The following is a 20797-nucleotide window of genomic DNA, read 5'->3' as shown; positions in this document are numbered from 1 at the left end:
GGAAAACTACCTGAAACTGGGCCAGTTGAGCTACACAACTTGGCAGTTAACAGCGCCATGGTCAAAATCTACAAGGGGCCGTTTTGAACAATGCTGCAAAGGTTGATGGAACCAACTGAAGATAAGTACTGAGAAACACGCCGGTTTTTGAGCATTGATTCTGACTAGTTAATAGCACTACAATTTTGTTTGTGCTTATACACGTTTGAAATTTTTCACCTAACATGGGTTACACTATAATTAGTTAGTGTACTTATGTATGCCTATGATGATGCACAGTGGGGCGTGAAAAATAGCCTGGCACAAACAGTTTAAGCCTGGAACACTAGTTCGCCAGTGCTCCATTAGCTTAGACTATTGCACTGAGGCTACATATAAATATAAAATTTTTTTGTCCTTTAGTAGTGCTATCAACTTCTCTGAATTGCTATCTGGGGATTTTGATATTTGTACTATTGTTGATATTCACTGTTGGGATTTTGCAATTGTGTGCCTTATTTTATATACATGATATATGTATGATGTGGATATATGATGTTTTAATAAATTGATTGTCCTCACAGCGGTTTGACTTTGTGTCCCTTTTTCATTGTCATATTCTGCACATGGGGTTGTGATTTCTTCCCTTTGTATTGTGTGATATGTGTGTGCTCCATGCAAAGATTTCCTATCTCTCAGAGAACAAGTCTGTACTTTTGAGGCTAGAGTAGCAGACTTAGAAAAGCTGAGAGAGACAGAGAGGTGCATAGAGGAGACCTACAGGGACATTGTAGAGAAGTCCCATCTGCAGTCTGGTAGCCCCTGTGCTGCCTTGGAGGAAGGAGGTCTTCTTAAAAGAGGACATCACCCTGGTGAAGTCAGAAGTAATACTGCAGCCAGGACCTGTCCACTAGGAGATGCAATATCGTCTCATATCGAAGATATGTCTCCAGGGGTTTCTGCCCAGGACAGAAGGGTTAGGGCAGCTGTTGAGGTCGGTGACTCAATGATTAGGCATGTAGATACCTGAGTGGCTGGTGGACGTGAAGAATTGCCTAGTCACTTGCCTGCCTGGTACGAAGGTGGCAAACCTCATGAATCACCTAAATAGGATTTTAGATAGTGCTGGGTAAGAGCCTGCTTTCATGCTACATGTGGGTACCAATGACATAAGAAAATGTGGGAGGAAGGTTGTGGGAGCCAAATTTAGGCTTTTAGAAAACTGATATCCAGATCCTCCAGAGTAGCATTTTTTAGAAATGCTCCTATTCCACGCACAGGTGAGATGATATGCAAGGATGAGGAATTTAGATTTGTTAGGAACTGGGTATGGTTATGAGAAAAGGGGAGCCTATTCTGAAAGGATGGACTCCACCTTAACTGGGATGGAACCAGACTGCTGGCACACACCCCTAAAGTAGATTTCTTTTGCGACGTTACAGATAGGGATAAATTCTTGAGTATCTGATTGTAAACTGCTTAGATAATTTTGACAGGCAGATATATAAATACCTAAATACCTAAAAACAAATTAAAAATTAAATGCTGCTTGAATAGATTTCCTTTGTGACTTCAGTCCAGATATCAGCTCAAATTTGATCATATTATGATCACTGTTTCCCAGCAGACCCAACACAGTTAACTCCTGTACTATGTATTGCATTCCACTAAGGACCAAATCTAAAATAGCACCCCCTCTTGTCAGTTCCCAGACCAGTTGCTCCAAGAGGCAGTCATTTATGACATCTAGGAATTTTATCTCCTTAGCACTCCCCGATGTAAAATTCCTAGAGGTAATAAATGAGTGCTTCTTTGAGCAACTGGTCTAGGAATTGACCAGAGGGGGAGCTATTTTAGATCTAGTCCTTAGTAGAATGCAGGGCTTAGTACAAGAGTTAAAAGTGTTGGGTCTGCTGGGAAAAAGTGATCATAAAATGATCAAATTTGAGCTAATATCTGGACTGAAGTCACAAAGGAAATCTATTCTAGCAGCATTTAAGTTTTAATTTGTTTAGGTATTTATATATCTGCCTGTCAAAGTTATCTTAACGGTTTACAATCAGATACTCAAGAATTTATCCCTATCTGTCCTGGTGGGCTCACAATCTATCTAACTTACCCTGGAGCAATGGAGTGGCTTGCCCAGGGTCACAAGGAGAAGTGCTAAGGCTGCACCTCTAACCACTACACCTGGTTAAAAAGATGCTAAAAGGATCATCCAAAAAGGTTAAAGGACTTTAAATCAGCATTGGACCTTGTTTAGAAATACCATCTTGGAAGTCCAGACCAGATGTATGTTACATAATAACAAAGGTGGAAAGAAGAGCAAACAACTGGCAGGGGGAACAGGAAAATACCAACCGTACCTAAATGTAACTAGCTGTGAGTTACTCCTAAAAAAGGCATGAGCTAAATCCAAAATCCATTGCTTTCCCCTAGTGCAGACCATGCATTTTTATTCGCTTAAATATTTAAAAACTTAAAAATGGCTAAACTTAAGTGTTTATGTACAGAGATAGACTCAACATTCTGAGTCATAACTCTTTGGATGATCTCATTACAAAGCACAGTTAAATGACCTGTGATGTTCCAGCTGTTCTTCCACTGTTTATCTGATCATAGCCAATAGATGGTTTAATGTCAAGACACAGGTTGATATGCCAGGCTCATCCACCTAGTTGTGCTTCTGATATGCTCTAAATTTAAAATACATGGAAACCTACCAGGTTAAAAGCTGTGGTATACTTAGATTTCAGTTATAATCCCAAACCCCTTGAAAGCATTGGCAATGGTATATGGCGCAAGGTGGGTCCATATGTGAATGTGTTTTCGTATCTAAACAAATCACTGCTGGGCAGTCTGGATGGGTCTTTCTCTGGCCTGATTTACAATGATACAGCGTTATTGTGTTACAAGGCACCAACATAATTATATCCAGGTTTTGGTGCAAATTTTTTTTTCTACAGATTCCCTGCAGATTTTTTATATCTTATTTTCTACTGCATTATTTAAGAATAACCAAAATACATTAGCATGGTTGATTTTTTTTTCCCAGTAAAAATGTTATGATAGAGTGACGCCCTTACTGAAGAAATTGTTTTGGCTTCCAATTAGGGTTCAGTTGAAATTCAAAATTGTCTGTTTAGTTTTTAAAGCAGTTTATGGATATTCAGGACAACTAATGCATTCATCATGTATTTCAAGAAAATTTGTTATGTTTAGAAGTACACATAGTTTTGTTTTTTTAAAAAAATAATTTTTATTTGTCTCTCAGAGTCGATCTCCATGGTGCTGGCAGCCTCTCTCTGTTTACTCCATTTGTTACTGCTTTTTGAGATGTTATCTATTATGCTGACAAGCTAGGACATCCTGCTTATTATTGTTTTGTTGTGTGTGGGGGGGGAGGGGGCTCAGAGGTTCTTTGTGGTTTTCCAGTTTCTGTGGGGTAGATTGGGGGCTGAATAGATGGTGTTTTTTTTGGGGGGTGCACAGGTGGGGAGTGTGTTGGGTGGGGTATGTGAGTGGCTGTATGATTGGGGGAGAGAATGCGGGTATAACTGGGGAAATGTGCGTGGGGGGTGAGAGTGGTGGCTTGGGAGTAGGGGGTGCCGTTTTGCCCGTTACATAGTTTTAAATTAAATTTTCCAACTGTTAAAAATGTGATTAAGATAAAACATCTGGAGCATACTCTTTTTCTTATCAAGCTGCATATGGAATGACTTTCTCTTCATTTGTGACAACTCAATTCATATATACAGTAGAATCTCAGTTATCTGGCACCTACGGGAATTGGTGGATGTCGGATAACTGTTTTCCCTTTCGATTGAAAGTTCTTTTACAACACAGATCTCAATCCTCCCCTCCCTCCTACCCTGAAGCACCAGTGTGGCAGCAGTCCTGAGCCACAAAGCCCGCCTTCCTCCCTTCTTCAAGCCCCAAAGTGGCAGAAGCAGGTGGAGGTCCTGGGCCGCAAACCCCCTCACTCACTTGCTCCCTTCCTTCCTTACCTGAAGTGCAGCTGGTCATCAGGAGGCAGCCTCAAAATAGGCTCTCACGGCCCTGTGCAGATCGCTCACAGGAAATGGCTGCCTTGAGCTCCTGTAGTCTCTCGAGCCTTTTCAATATCTTTATAAGGGACTTGGCTGAGGGGCTTCGCGGTAAAATAACGTTATTCGCCGATGACGCCAAACTGTGTAATATAACAAGCAAGAGCACAACGGACAATATGAAACATGACCTACTCCTATTGGAGCAATGGTCTAGGACCTGGCAACTGAGTTTCAATGCCAAGAAATGCAAAGTCATGCACCTTGGCAGTCAAAATCCATGCGAGACTTACACCCTAAATGGCGAGATCCTAGCAAGGACTGTCGCAGAACAGGACTTAGGGGTAATCATCAGTGAAGACATGAAAACTGCCAATCAAGTGGAGCGGGCTTCATCTAAGGCTAGGCAGATCATAGGATGTATACGTAGGAGTTTCGTCAGCCGCAAGCCTGAAGTCATTATGCCGTTGTATAGATCCATGGTGAGGCCCCATCTGGAATACTGCGTACAATTTTCGAGGCCTCATTACCGCAAGGATGTACTGAGGCTTGAGTCAGTCCAGCGAATGGCTACCCGGATGGTCTCGGGACTCAAGGATCTCCCGTACGAGGAACGACTGGATAAATTATGGCTATACTCACTCGAGGAATGCAGAGAGAGGGGAGACATGATCGAGACGTTCAAATACTTCACGGGCCGTATCGAGGTAGAAGAAGATATCTTCTTTTTCAAAGGTCCGACGGCAACAAGAGGACATCCATGGAAAATCAGGGGTGGGAAATTGCACGGCGACACCAGGAAATACTTTTTCACCGAAAGAGTGGTTGATCGCTGGAATAGACTTCCACTTCAGGTGATCGAGGCAAACAGCGTGCCTGATTTTAAGAAGAAATGGGATCGTCACGTGGGATCTCTGCACAGAGCTAAATAGGGGAGGGTCATTAGGGTGGGCAGACTAGATGGGCCGCGGCCCTTATCTGCCGTCTTTTTCTATGTTTCTATGATCTGTAAAGAGGCAGGAGCATGGGAAGATTTCTCCTGCCCCGAAAACCCGCTAGACCACCAGGTAAGGCTTAAGGGGGGGGGGGGGGGCTTACAGAGCTTAAAATAGCCTGAAAAATGAAAATGGTTTTTTTGTTTTAAAACTGCGAATAAGTGAATCCATAGATACGGAATTCGTGAATACAGAGGGGGGAGTGTAGTTCTATTCCACTTCAGGACTGTACATTCTCATGGTCTTTCAGAAATCTTTCCAATTGTAGATGAGTCGCCCTGGCCACGTCTGGGAGCATCATCACTTTAGCTCCACAGAACTTCTCATCTTTTTAAAGTATATTTTCATTATAAAAGATTTATCTTGTTCAGAAAGACAAGGAACCAAAAGGGTTGATCTGGTTGATATAACATCTTGTGTGTCTTCCAAAAAAACTGTTAATTCTATTTCTGTGGATATCAACCGAGTCAGTCAATGCTTTGTTGTTGCAAATTTGACATTGCTTTTTTGGCGGGGACTGGATACCGTGCATAGAGGCTGACCACAATCTCTCCTACTCACGTCATCTCTAATCTCAAAATGGCGATGAGACCTCTATGGCAGTTTCGTGAGGCTACCATGGGAGGTCCCGGCAGCCATTTTATCAGCAGAGTTGGCATGGGCAGGAGAGACTGAGGAAAGATATGATATGATAGGCTGGGGAGGGGGGCTCCGGGTGGAGGGGGAGGTGATCACTGTGTTTGTGGCAAAGGAAAAGGGGCTCCTTCTGTTCAAGGTGGGGGAGGAAGGAGGAGAGAGTAGGGGCTGTGCCATTTTGAGGGCTTGCCAGTTCTGGTTTAGCTAAAATCAAGCAGTGAATTATAACTACAGATTTGATTTTGACCAAAACTGAGAAAGCTGTAGAAGAAGATTTACCTTTCTTTTTTGTTATTATTTAAAAACATGCCCTTAGCCATAAAAAGAAAAAAAACATCTCAGACACAAAGAAATGATAATATTCCAGGAAAGCACAAAAATATAAAAGAAAATGCAACCTATAATTTGATAAAGATGGTAGAGGGAGAGCTGGCAAAGCAATGGCATAGCCATGGATGGACTCAGGTGCGCAGGGACCCACCCACTTTGGATTCAGACCCACCCAGCAGCAGTGGCAGGGATCCCCAAGCTCTGCAAGCTAAAGATGTGCTCTGCTGGAAGCCTTAGATCATGTTAGCACCTGGGAAGTTGGGGCATGCTTCATCCATCGACACCTGCATCCCCTCCCCCTCGTGATACTCATTTCACCTGGATATACCCCTTATATGCAGTCAGTCCCCGAGTTACAGACACCCAACTTAAGTACGACTCATACTTAAGAATGTGGTCGTGGCTTCATTTGATTCACTGAGCAGTATTTCCAGTGGGGTATAGACTCCTACACTTCTCCGGCAGCAGATTGAGGAATGATGCAGGACCACATTAAGAACAGTGTGTGGTTGTGCATGCTGTACCTTAGAGGTAGGGACAGTTGGCCCTTTTGTCAGCTGGGAGCAGAGGTAAGCAGCAAGAATCTTAAAATGTACAAGTTCTGAGTTACAAATAAATCTGACTTAAGAACAGCTTTAAAAACGTAACTCATTCTTAACCCAGGATTGCCTGTATAAAGAAAGGAACAAAAACTTAAAAATCTCACTTCATGTGATCAAAGATCATTCTTCTACTATGGCCTTCTACCTCCCTGCTGTAAGTGTTCTTTAGCAAACATCAATGTGGTAAAAAAAAAAAAAAATCCAACCCAACACAAAAAAATCTTAACAATTCTAACAGGATCAATGACCTCTTACCCCACTTCCACATAAACAACAAAGTATTCAGCCTACACAAATTGTTTCCTTCTTAATCTACTGTCACTGTTCTGCTTCACTACAATTTAAGCCTCTGACTTCCGCAGAATTCCCATCCCTCCAAACCAGTTAGGAAGCAGAGATAAATTGTGCCGTTTGGCCTGGAAGGAGAGTGCAATAAGCACCAGAATCCTCCTCATAATTCTGAATGTTTCTGGGTCTATTATTTTCATCTGTTCGTGTTTAGTACCACTTTTACCAAGTCTCTATCTCGGGCTTCTTTGACGAGCAAATTCATTTTCTTCTTTAGACAGGGCCACATTGGATTTTGTTTGGGCAGAGTACTAGATATTTCACCTTTTCACTTTTTCAATGTTTGCATTGAGTTAGCCTTTGAGGCTTGGATTATTTTTAGTTTTCTGACCAGTGAATAAATGGATCCAAAAGTCAGTGCAGTTATTGCACATATTGAGAACTAGGACTGATATTTTCTTTTTCTTCACTTTGTGAATAAGGTATACCTGTCCAGGTGTCTGGACGGATTTTAAAAATACACTTCTCCTTCCGTATTTGCAGTGAATGCGGGCGGAACATAGCTGCGAATACGGAAAAACCGTGAATAACTTTTTATATGTTATTTGCAGTTTTGCGTAAATGCCGTTTTTACTATTGAAACCGCAAATAACTTTTCAACTGTTATTCGCGGTATTTTGAAAAAAAGCCACTATTATTACTATTTGTGGTGGTGGTTGGGGGAGCAAGAGTTTAAATCCAAATTTATGTACCCCATTAAACCAAACAACAGGAAAAAATCCAACATAAACAAAGACAACAATTCCCGAACCTAAAGATAGTGAATGCTGAAAGAGAACGGCCCCTGTGTGGTGTAGTGGTGCATGCGAAAGCACGCTCTCCGCAGTTTGGCGGCTGCACGAGAAGATGAGAAATGTATGTTTTCCTTCTTGTCATGCCGAGTCATGCAGAGTAGTGAAGACGCAGGGGATTGCGAAGATCTGCAACGTGACATAATCAGGCTCGAGGAATGGGCATCGACATGGCAGATGAGGTTCAATGTGGACAAGTGTAAAGTGATGCATGTTGGTAACAAAAATCTCATGCACAAATACAGGATGTCCAGGGCGGTACTTGGAGAGACCTCCCAGGAAATGGAATTGGGAGTTATGATCGACAAGTCAATGAAGTCATCCACGCATTGTGCGGCGGCGGCGAAAAGGGCAAACAGAATGCTAGGAATGATAAAGAAGGGGATCACAAATAGATCGGAGAAGGTTATCATGCCACTATACCAGGCCATGGTGCACCCTCACCTGGAGTACTGCGTCCAGCATTGGTCGCCATACATGAAGAAGGACACGGTACTACTCGAAGGGGTCCAGAGAAGAGCGACTAAGATGGTTAAGGGGTTGGAGGAGCTGCTGTACAGCGAAAGATTAGTGAAACTGGGCCTCTTCTCCCTCCAACAGAGGAGATTGAGAGGGGACATGATCGAAATATTCAAGGTACTGAAGGGAATAGACTTAGTAGATAAGGGCAAGGTAGGGAGAACGAGAGGGCACGCTCTAAAATTGAAAGGGGATAGATTTCATACGAACATAAGATTTATAAAGATATTTATGACAAAAGCGTTTTAGATTATTTAGTAATAAAATTGAGTCTCAGGTTTTTTAAGCCAATGACTGGAACCACGGAGCAGAAAAAACCACGCTGAAAGTTAAGTCTATGATTAGACTGAGCGTGGGCTCCTATTCTGAGGCTTTTTCCTGAGTGAAAAGAACAGTTGTATGACTTTTTGAAAGTGCTGATAAAAAACAAAGAAAAAAGAAGTGCTGATAAAAAACAAAGAAAAAAGAAGTTTATGTGGTTGTAACACTAGTATAAGTGGTATATTTTCTTACAATTTTGGGTAGCATAGTTTTCAGAGCCACTTTGGGTGACAATTTTTGAGTTATTGATACTATTATATTACCCCTCTTTTGGACAGAATGGCACAAACCTGGCAAAGTGGTTTAAGCTTTAGTGCTGATTTTATTAGCTCAGTATTAGATTCCTCTACGCCCTTAAACTGGGAACAATTGATGATGAACAATTCTATTCTGTGGGATGAGTTAGGTGTATTATCTAAACGATATATTAGAGCTGAATTACATGGGGCAACGCTTACAGAATACTGTAAGAAGGAATACATCCCTAGAGGTTTACGAGTTTTTAAAGAACCTCGCATGTTTAATGATGACACTGAATTTAATCAACAATGGATCTCTATCCTGAATAAATGCTCATTGGATCTGATGGTTTTATTAATTGATCGGACCAAGAAAGCTATGTCTTCCATTAAGATAGAGATTGAAGACAAGCTGAAAACTTTGAAAGAAAATTCTAATGATGCTGAATTTAAACAACAGCAAGATAATATGAAAACTAAAGTGGACAGCTTTAGAGCAGATGTACAAAAAGATAAGTATAAGAAATTCAAGAGAGATGAACAGGATTATCTTCAACACCAAGTATATCCTTGGCTGAAATCTAAAGGAACAGATAAGTCATCCTCGGAGAAGAAGGTCACTTTTGACCAAACCTCTGGATCCTCATATTCCAGTTCTACCTCTGACGAGGATTTTTTAAACCACAGACCAAGGCAGCAAAGGGGAAGACGACGGAGAGGCAGTGGTCGAGGTCAAAATTTAAATCTATACCAATATCCAAACCAAAGGCCACAAACACGCTCACAAAGAGGGCAGAGATACCCATAAGAGATAGACGAAAGATGAAAAAGAACCAAATGAACGCTAATGAACAAATAGATGGAATATCAATACTTAATTTATCCAAACACACTCTTACAGATGATGAACAAAAGCTATTATCTAAAGGCCTCTCGTTTGTCCCAACTTCCACCACTAATGATTTTCAAACGAGAATAGATGTAGAAAAATTTTTTCGGGTTCTTAAAATTAAACATTTCTTTTCAAAGATAGACTCTAAGGGTACAGCAGAGGATGTGTCGATTGTAACTCCTAAATCCACATGGATCCCGCCAGGCCCTAGTGATCCGGTTCTTGAAACCTTTCACAAACTAGTTCTGGCTGATATTGATAAGTATAAACACAATGAAACTATACATAATAAATATAAACAACAGTTTAACCTTAATAAAAAAGAACGGTCAGCAATTAAAACTCTGATGGCAGATGAGGATCTGGTGATACGAAGAGCAGACAAAGGGGTAAGATTGTCCTGTTAAGTAAGGACTCTTATTTGGAAGAAGCATATAAACAGCTTTTGAGCGAAGACTATATGATCCTCTCGTCAGATCCTACTGAAAATATGCAACTGGAAATCAATCTGTTAACTAAAGAAGCCCTAGATGAGGGGTATATCACTAGGAGAGAATTTAGATTTTTGAATGTTTCATATCCAAAGACCCCAATTTTCTATCTTCTTCCTAAAATCCATAAATCGATGTCTGCCCCGCCAGGCAGACCTATTGTATCTAATCGAGGTGCTTTATTGGAAGCCTCCTCTATATACATTGATAAATTTTTGCAACCTTTTGTTAAACAGACGAATGCATATATTCAGGATACGACGGAATTTCTCAGAAAATTAAATGGTATGTCCCCTGACCCCCGGTCTTTGCTTGTCACCATTGATGTGAGCTCTCTATATACAATTATTCCGCAGGATGAAGCGTTAGATATCCTTACAGAAACTTTGAATCAAAGAAATCTCCAGAATCATATTAATATGACCCCAAAGAGAACGCCAGAACGTGAAATCGCAGGCCTTGAGCTTGCTCAGATGCTCAAGGCCCAGCAGAAGAGGAGGATGATCTTCAGGCACCGGCACCAAGCACAGGACATGCCGGTGCCCAGATGAGGGTAAGAAGTGGCGGAGAGGGGTGCCAAAAATTGTGGCGGGGGGTGCATATATTCGTGGCGGAGGGGGGGTGCCCAATCGTGGCAGGGGGTTGCCCAATCGCGTCGGGGGGGGGGGGGGGCCGGATTGTGGCAGGGGGTGCTGAATCACGGGGAGTGCTGAATCGCAGGGGGGGTGCCGGATCACAGGGGGGGGCCTTCGGAGGGAGCAATGCCGGTTCTCGGGGGGGGGGGGAATGCGTCAAAGCGAGTTTCCATTATTTCCTATGGGGAAACTCGCTTTGATAAACGAGCATTTTGGATTATGAGCATGCTCCTGGAACGGATTATGCTCGTAATCCAAGGTACCACTGTATTTTAAAATAGCTATTTTATTATTTCTTTTTAATTATAATTTTCATGATTTTTCTTCTGCCTCCTTAGTAAGTGTGGCTGACTCAGCTTGAAAAATATCTCAACCCTGTTCTTCCATTTGTTTATGTATCTTGTTTCTGTGGCCATGCTCAAGTCCTGCTTAAAGACCCGGTTCTGTAAATTTGCTTTGAAATCCAAAATCTTTGACTCTACATGATGCTAACCATTTCACATTACACATGTTTTCACTGTAATACTTAAATGAAAATTGCTAGAAATCATTTGTCTTGAATCTGGATCCCAAATAGATTGTAAGCTCCATGCAACAATATGTCTCTGTTTTATTTTGCTGAACAGTGCTGCATATGTCTAATGTTTGATAGCAGTACAGAAATGATTAATAGTAATAGTAAAATCTAGTTTACTTTTCTTACCTTGCCCAAATCTTGCAGTTCTGTATATTTCTTCAGCTCCTTTGTACCCCAGCATCCTACATACAACGTCACCATCCTTCTTGTCCCAACCATCATCACACACAGTCCCCCAGCGCTTTTCATAAAACACCTCTACCCGGCCCTCATGAGGGCCTGATCCATTTACCAGTCGAATCACACTTTCTTCCATAGAAGAAGAACCTGGGAAAGAAAATAAAAAGAGTTTTAGAGCCAGATTCTTCCATCACTGAGTCTTACAATATAGAGTATGGGGACAGACTCAAAACTCTCAATAAGTACACTTTAGAGGAAAGGTGGGAGAAGGGAGATATGATAGAGATGTTTAAATACCTATGTGACATAAATACGCATGAGGCAAGTCTCTTTCATTTGAAAGGAAACTCTGGAAAGAGGGGGCATAGGATGAAGGTGAGTAATCTAAGAAATTTTTTTTTTTTTTTTTTACAGAAAGGGTGGTAATCTCCCGGTAGTCTCCCGGTAGAGGTGGTGAAACAAAGATTGTGTATGAATTCAAGAAAGCGTAGAACTGGTATGTGGGATCTCTTTGGAATAGGAGGAGATGGTGGATGCTGTGGATGGGCAGTCTGGATGGGCCATTTGGTCTTTATTTGCCTTTGTGTTTCTGTGTTTTTGAGTACCCTGTAAAAGATTTTTTACACATGCCTTATACTCTATTGTCTTACATACACTTCAAAATGCAATGAAGTAGGAGATTGCTCCAACTTTGCATTTTCACTATGAAAGAACAATTGTAGAAATATTCAAAATATACTGCAATTAAGAAACCAAAAATTTTGTTTGCATAAAGCAAGGGTTTCTAAGCCTGTCCTGGGGGAACCCCAGCCAGTCAGGTTTTCAGGATATTCGTAATGAAAATACATGAGATAGATTTGTATACCAAGGAGGCAAAGAATGCAAACTGATCTCATTAACATTCATTGTGGTTACCCTGAAAATCCTAGTGGTTGGAGTTCCCCTCAGGCAGACTTGGGAATCGCTAGCATAATGTTTCACTCTTCTTAACTCAATAATCTGAAACTGGCATCCAAGAAATACTTCTTTCCAAAAAGATCAGCAAAAATTTTAGGTCATATTTATTTACTGCCTTTTCGTGAAGAGATTCACTCAAAGTGGTTTTACAATACATTGAATAGTAATCAGGTATTCTTAAGTATTTTCCCTATCTGTCCTGGCAGGCTCACAATCTCACTGTGGTACCTGGGGCAATGGAGTGTGACTTGCCCAAAATCACAAAATTTTGTAACAGGAGATGAAGTGGGTTAACTGACGCTCAAATCCCTGAAGAAGCTTAACTGCGAAACAGGGAGCCCTGTTGGATATTGTGGAACTATGATGCCAGCAGTGATGATTGTTTAGCTGCTGTGCTGTATGCCTATGCTCCACTGTGCGGGTTCTGCCTGCTTTCACGTCTCAGCACTACGTCAAAGAACATTTGGAAGATTACATTTTCAGATAAGTGATGACATTGAAAGACTGTTATTTTATAATGTAATTCCACTTATCTTGGAGTTTTTGACCGAGGATGTGTCTGCTGGTCTGAAAGTGGTGATTTTGAGATTGGCTTGTCTATGTGGGAAGTTTTTTGGAACTCCTATCAGACACTGAGGTCTTTTCTCTTTCTACATATTGTAGGTAATGCTGAATAACATTGGATGGTGATTTATAACCAGGATTACATTAGCCATTGTTCCTCTATTGTTGAAACACTGTTCCAACCTACCACAGGACAGTAAAAGTGATGGCAAAGATGGAAAGACCATTAGGAATTTTATCCCAGAGCTCTGTTTAGTCAGCTATTGAAAGAAGAGAGAGAGAGTAGGCCAGAGTTGCTACCACCCATTTTTCCTATTCCTTGTATACCCAGCAGGAGTCTCAAGTAGTGCTTCTTACCTGCTATCTCCTCCTCTGGTGGCTTTCCTCTGCAGTTAGAAATGTGCAACAGAGACCTGTAATCATGAGACCCACTGATACTGATTACAGAGAAGAGACAGAAGAGGAAGAGGCAGCAAAAGATAAAAAGCATAGCCAGCCAAATCATTCTGGTTGGAAAGGATCAAACAGGGAGAAAGGGGATGAGAGAAGTGAAATTTTTAGAGCTGTGCCATTTACGATAAGACGTCTAAATCTGAATTAAGACTTTTTGTATAACATGCAGAAATATCCAGTACCAAACATGCCAATTTTCAAAACTGCCAAACATCTATCTTGTTTTTTTTGAAAATGGATGTTTTGTGCTTTGCGCATCTTTATTTTTGAACCATGTTTGAAAAAAAACCAAACAAACCACATCCAAATGAAAAACACTCAGAACAAGCCACTGGGATGTAGGAGGGGGCCAGCATTTGTAGTAGACTGGCCACACATATATCAATCTTTCCCTAAGTACAGGAAGAGTCCCTTTGGACTTGAAAACAGCTAACATCATTCTACTCCACAAAAAAGGTTGCAGGACGGAGGCTGCAAATTACAGACTGGTAAGTCTCACATCAATAGTGAGTAAACTTATGGAAACGCTAATCAAACGCAAATTAGATACGATCCTGAAAGATGAGAATCTACGAGATCCCCATCAACATGGATTCACAAAGGGAAGGTCCTGCCAATCCATTCTAATCAGTTTCTTTGACTGGGTAATGATAAAGCTGGATATGGGAGAGTCACTGGACGTCAAATACTTGGACTTCAGTAAGGCTTTTGATAGTGTCCCACACCGCAGGTTATTAAGCAAGATGAGTTCGTTGGAATTGGGAGAAACATTAACTCCATGGGTTAACGACTGGCTCAGAGGTAGACTTCAGGTGGTAAATGGTACTCTCTCCGAAACGTCGGAAGTGATCAGTGGAGTGCCGCAGGGCTCGGTCTTGGGTCTGATCCTATTTAATATATTCGTAAGGGACCTGGCTCAGGGGCTTTGAGGTAAAATTACATTATTCGCTGATGACACTAAACTATGCAACATAGTAGGCAAAAGCACAGTGCCCGACAGTATGGCGCAGGACCTACTCTTACTGGAACATTGGTCCACAACTTGGCAACTAAGTTTTAATGCCAAAAAGTGCAAGGTCATGCACCTTGGCAGCAGAAATCCATGCAGAACTTATACCCTAAATGGTGAGATCTTAGCAAGAACTGCAGCAGAACGGGACTTAGGAGTGATCATTAGTGAAGATATGAAGACTGCCAATCAAGTGGAGAAAGCTTCATCTAAGGCTAGAAAAATGATGGGTTGTATCCGAAGAAGTTTCATCAGCCGGAAGCCCGAAGTTATAATGCCATTGTACAGATCCATGATGAGACCTCATCTGGAATATTATGTACAATTCTGGAGGCCACATTATCAAAATGAAGTGGTGAGAGTTGAGTCAGTTCAGCGAATGGCCACTAGGATGGTCTCAGGACTCAAGGATCTCCCGTATGAGGAACGGCTAGGTGAGTTACAGCTATACTTACTCGAGGAACGCAGAGAGAGGGGAGACATGATTGAGACGTTCAAATATGTCATAGGCCGTATTGAGGTAGAAGAAGATATCTTTTTCCTTAAAGGACTTATGGCAACAAGAGGGCACCCGTTGAAAATCAGGGGTGGGAGATTTCATTGCGACACTAGGAAGTATTTTTTCACCGAAAAGGTGGTTGATCATTGGAATGATCTTCCACTGCAGGTAATTGAGGACAGCAGCGTGCTAGATTTTAAGAAAAAATGGGATAAACATGTGGGATCACTTCAAGGAAGAACTTAGGGGGGAGGGTCATTAGAGTGGGCAGACTTAATGGGCCGTGCCCTTTTCTGCCATCATATTCTATGTGTCTATGTTTCTATATCCCAGCAGAGAAGTGAACTTCACATAAAAGATCCCAGGTCCATATCTCACCATACCATAACCCCCTTAAAACCTACTGGGCCCAAACATAAACCACACCAATAGCCCTTATGCCTGCAGGCGTCACCCATATGTAGGTACAGTGGGATTTGGGTGGATTTGGAAGACTAATTTATTCCACCATAAGTGTAGTACAGTACGTAGTTAGAATAGGATATAAGTCTGAGTTCCCATCTCTATGGTTCCCATCACTAGGCTACCTGAGAAACTAGGACTGGCTATAACATCTGAAGCTGGTAAAGAATGACAAAGGGATGAAGATTCATCACTGTCCCCAAATTTTCATCCCTGTTCCCTTACCTTCCCTGCAGTGAAGCACATTTTTCATTGCCCTCCCCTCACTGTGCCTGCAGTCTTAATTTCCTTTCCCATGTCTCCCCGCTAAAAGCAGAAATATTTTAATGCAATTTTATAGGGCAAAGGCATTGCAAATAAACATTTTAAGCCTATGTGGTCTCTTTCTCAGGGAAACCATTATTTGCCTGTACTGTAGTGTATAGGTACTCTGAATAAAATTCAAATATTGGATGTTTAGTGCAGCTTATAAAGAACATTGCTCCCCCCTCTATGAACAGTAGGGACTGTTTTGATCACAGCAGAGAACTCCTTCATTGTCTGCCTGCTGCTTCTTGTAGTTCTTCTGTTACTGATGGTATTATGCACACTGTATACACACCAGAGAATTATGTACCAAACATTTAAGAAAATGTACAGAAAAATATTTGCAGTATTCTGGAAATATATGCAGGTACTTTAACACTTTGTTTTCAATCAGCCCCAGCTCCCCAGTCCAGTATCTTCCTGTTAGCCATGTGGACAGTAATGTTCAGCAGTACTCTAATGGAAATTAAGGTTACTAATAACCATTACAAAAATGTTCTGAGCAATGTTTTTGGTGGATTGCCAAAGGGCCACCAGGCCTTTAGTTTGCTAATGAGTAATCAAATAGCCTTAGAGCAGCAGGCTGAGAATAAGGGAAGCCAAGGCTCGCTTCCCACTGATGTTGCTTGAGATTCTGGACAAGTCACTTAACCCTCCATTGTAAGTCCTTCAGGGACATGAAAGCACTTACTGTACTTGAACGTAACTTGCCTTGAGCACTTACTGAGAAAGGTGTGATCTAAATTCAAATCCTAAATCCAATACCAGGTGGCAGAGTGTGAAGTAATACAAACACTACAAATATCACATACCTTAACAGCAGTAAGTTTCTTAAGTTACACAACAAGCACATATCAAGGAAAACACAGTACCACAAACACTGCAGTGAGCACCAGAATATCACTAAATCTATTGGAAAACTAAACAAACTAGATTAGAACACATCAATTGTACAGTCAGTGCTACAGAAAACCATATCTCTTTCACACATGCAGAACAGACCTTCACCCAGTTTAGAATAAGTAAGCATAAAATAAAAATTAAACTGAGCACTCAAGAAGCCAGGCTGTTCATACAGTGCAGCACTAGAGAAAGAGAAGATAATGCATGTCCACCTTTACTATGCAAAACATATTCCAACTACTATATAACAAGTTAACAAATGCAAATTAAAAAAAGGGAAAATGATGCCATGTTATTGGACTAAATATATTTTTCAATTAGCTTTCAGAGGCCAAAACTTCCTTCCTCATGTCAGAACAATATACTTCTGTTATGGTATCCTGTCCTGACCTGAGGAGAGAGATCTTGGTCTCTAAAGTTAGTCAAAAAAGGTGTTAAAATTAATCCAATAAAAACACCTTTATTTCCATTTTCTATTTTTACTTATTAATATTTATTAACACAGCTACCACACTATTTTATCTTAAACTAAAAAAAAAATTTTTTAGTCTGGCTATTTACTTTTTTCAGTTGTGTTGGTGGTACTTGTCTCAGGTTTCTGCTTTCTTCAGTCTTGCCATGACTTCCTGTCCTATTCTTCTCAGCTTTCTTCAATTTATTTTAAGCCTCTGTCTTTTTCTTACTATCCAGTCCTCAATTTCCCTCTACCTACAGCTTGCCTCCTCTTTCACTCACCCTGGCTTTCCCATTTTACTTCCTCTTATTCTCACTAACTGTATCCTCTTTTCCATATTCAGCATCTTCACTCTCTTTTCTCCCTGCTTCCATCCAGCATTTGTCCTCTCTGCTTCTTTCCATCGTCTGTCCCTCTTTCCTCCCCACTTACATTCAGCATGTGCCCTCTCTCTCCTCCCCATATCCTTCCAGCATGTGCCCTTATGCCCTTCTCCCTTCCATCCAGCATTTGCCCTATCTCCTCCCTGCTTCCACTCATCATCTGCCCCTCTCTCCTTCCCAGTACCATTCAGCATGTGCCCTCTCTCTTCTTCCCAGGTCCATCCAGCATCTACACTCTCTCCTCCCTGCTTAAATTCAGCATCTGCGCCCCTCTCCTCCCCACAGCCATCCTGCATGTGCTCCCATCTCCTCCCCACTTCTTTCTCCAAGCCAGCAGCAGCAAAACAAAAAGAGAAACTGGAGGGCTGTGTTGTACTTATGCCTTGCTGCCGGCTCTGCCCCATAACAAGACATGACATCGAGGGGGCAGGGCCAGCAGCCACAGGTAAATGCAATGCAGTCCTCCAGTATTCTATGGCATTCCTGGGTTTTTTCAGCAGTTCTCCCCATTATGCAGTATTTACTGCAGTAGCTGCAGAATTACCACGAAAATGGTTCCAAAGTCACTCTCTAGCTGTCATACAGGTGGTATGTACTGTCATTCACATCTAGAGCTGGAAGTGGTACTGGAGGACAGGAGAAGGGCAGATGTGGCCCCTCACCACAAAAGTGGAAATAAGCATCCATTATCTCCTCGTCTCCCTAAGAGATCCCACATAGAGAGTTGCGCGGGGACAGAAATCCCACCTGTCCTCACCCGTCCCCGCCAAAGTCCCACCCGTCCCCGTGAGGAATTCCACCCGTCCCCGCGAGGAATCCCTCCGTCCCCACCCGTCCCTATAAACTACAGAAATAGTTATTTCATTTAATTATGCTACTGAATTAAAGGCTCTGGTAGAAATCCATTTACAAATAAGCAAAAATACCTTATTAATTTGGAAATATTAATTGGGAAGAATACATACTTTGTAAATGGGTTTCTACCAGAGCCTCTAATGTTTATAAATTTTTATCAACACAACTAATATACTACTTTATCCTAAAGAAAAAAAAAAAAAAAAAGAAATTTTTTCCTACCTTTGTTGCCTGGCTTCTGCTTTTCTCATGTTTTCATTCAATTCCTTCCATCCACTATCTCTCTTCTCTCTGCGTCTTCCATTTGCTCTGTTACTGTGCCTTTCCCTTTCTCCCCCCTTCCAAATTGGTATGGCACCCATCTTCTTCCCTCCGCTCCCCCCATAGCCTGGCATCTCGATCTTCTTCCCTGCCAGAGTCTTCTCCCCACTCTCTCTTCCCCTTTTCCTTTCAGCGTCCTTCTCCCCCCCCCGTCTTCCCCATGTCCTGTCAGCGTCCTTCTCCTCCATCTGTCTTCCCCATGTCCTTTCAGCGTCCTTCTCCCTCTCTGTCTTCCTCATGTCTTTTCAGCATCCTTCTCCCCACATCTTCCCCATGTCCTTTCAGCATCCTTCTCCCCCTCTGTCTTCCCCATTTCTTTTCAGCGTACTTCTCCCCCCATCTTCCCCATATCCTTTCAGTGTCCTTCTCCACCCCTTTGTCTTCCCCAGTGCTTTCAATGTCCTTCTCCCCCCTCAGTTTTACCTTAAGCGTCTTTTCCTCTCCACTCCACCTTTCCTCCCTTTCTCCCTCCCTGCCCCTTACCTTTGTGGCGCTTCCCCGCCCGACTGACAACAGAACAGGCCCGGTCCGACAAACCTCCCTGCCCTATAGCCGCAAATCTAAATTACCTTCTTACAGCAGCTGAAGTATTGAAGCTGCTGTAAGAAAGTAATTTAGATTCGCGGCTACAGGACAGGGAGGTTTGTCGGACCGGGCCTGTTGTCGGTCGGTCGGAGGAAGCGCCACAAAGGTAAGGGGACCTGGCCGGCTGTGCACCCCCCCTATGGCTGCACCCTGAGCGGACCGCCCTCCCTGCCCCCCCTTGGTACGCCACTGCCGAACGCAGCACACAGCCGATCAGAATGGAAGTCTTCCCAATGTCAGCGCTGACGTCGGAGGGAGGGAGGGCTTTGCTTAAGACCTCCCTCCAACGTCAGCGCTGACATCATGGAAGACTTCCATTCCGATCGGCTGTGTGCTGCGACAGGGCAGGTATGGAGAAGACGAGCCTCGCATCCAACCCTGCAGGAACCCCGCGACCCTCGGAGGCGTCCCCACAGGATCCCCACGACCCTAGGGGGCGTCCCCATTGGATCCCCATGACCCAAAGGGGGAACCCGCGGGATCCCCATGGGTCCCGCGGGATTCCTGTCGTCCCCGTTCCCGTGCAGCTCTCTAATCCCACTTGCATGTCCCACACTCTCTTGAATTCAGACACAGTCTTTGTCTCTACCATCTCTACTGGGAGACTATTCCATGAATCCACCACCCTTTCTATAAAAAAGTAATTCCTTAGATTATTCCTGAGCCTGTCACCTCTTAACTTCACCCTATGCCCTCTCATTCCTGAGCTTCCTTTCAAATAAAAGAGATTTGCCTCTTGTTCATTTATGCCACAAAGTTATTTAAACATCCCCTCTCCCACCTTTCCTCCAAAGTATACATATTAAGATTTTTAAGTCTGTCTCCATACACCTTATGATAAAGACCACCAACCATTTTAGCAGCATCATCTGGACCAACTTCATCTTGTTTATATCTTTTTGAAGGTGCAGTCTCCCATAATTGTACACAATATTCTAAATGAGGTCTGACCAGAGTCTTATAAAGGGGCATCAATACCTCCTTTTACCTACTGGCCATTCCTCTCCCTGTGTACCCTAGCATCCTTCTAGCTTTCACCGTTGTTTGACCACCTTAAGATCATCACATACTATCATATTCAAGTCTTGCTTCTCTTTCATGCATAAAAGTTATTCACCCTCTAAACTGTGCCATTTCCTTGGGTTCTTTGCATCCCAAATGCATGATCTTGCATTAAATCTTAGCTGCCAAATTTCAGACCCTTTTTTCAAGCTTCGCTAGGTCCTCTCTCATGTTATTCACACCATCTATTGTTGATTTTGGTATCATCCACAAAGAGGCAAATATTATGTCCTTCAGCAATATTGCTTACAAAAATGTTAAAAAGAAAAGGCCCATGAACCGAATCTTGAGGTACACCACTAGTGATATCCCTTTCCTCAGAACAATCTCCATTGACCACTACCCTCTGTCACCTTCCACTCAAACCAGTCCCTGACCCAGTCTGTCACTTTGGGGCCCATAC

General features: G+C 42.4%; 1 protein-coding gene across 1 annotated transcript in view; it reads right to left on the bottom strand.

The window, feature by feature from the left end:
- Window positions 1–20797, bottom strand: part of SCARA5 (scavenger receptor class A member 5) — a 426171-nt gene that overhangs the window by 37253 nt on the left and 368121 nt on the right. Inside the window, exon 8 of the mRNA XM_033939637.1 lies at window positions 11528–11728. Within this exon, the coding sequence (XP_033795528.1) occupies window positions 11528–11728 (201 nt within the window). The remainder of the gene's footprint in view (window positions 1–11527; window positions 11729–20797) is intronic.

Source organism: Geotrypetes seraphini, chromosome 3 (assembly GCF_902459505.1).
Source record: "Geotrypetes seraphini chromosome 3, aGeoSer1.1, whole genome shotgun sequence".
Classification (NCBI taxonomy): Eukaryota; Metazoa; Chordata; class Amphibia; order Gymnophiona; family Dermophiidae; genus Geotrypetes; species Geotrypetes seraphini.
Note: the sequence above shows the minus strand (reverse complement) of the source record. Positions and strands in the feature narration are given on the sequence as shown.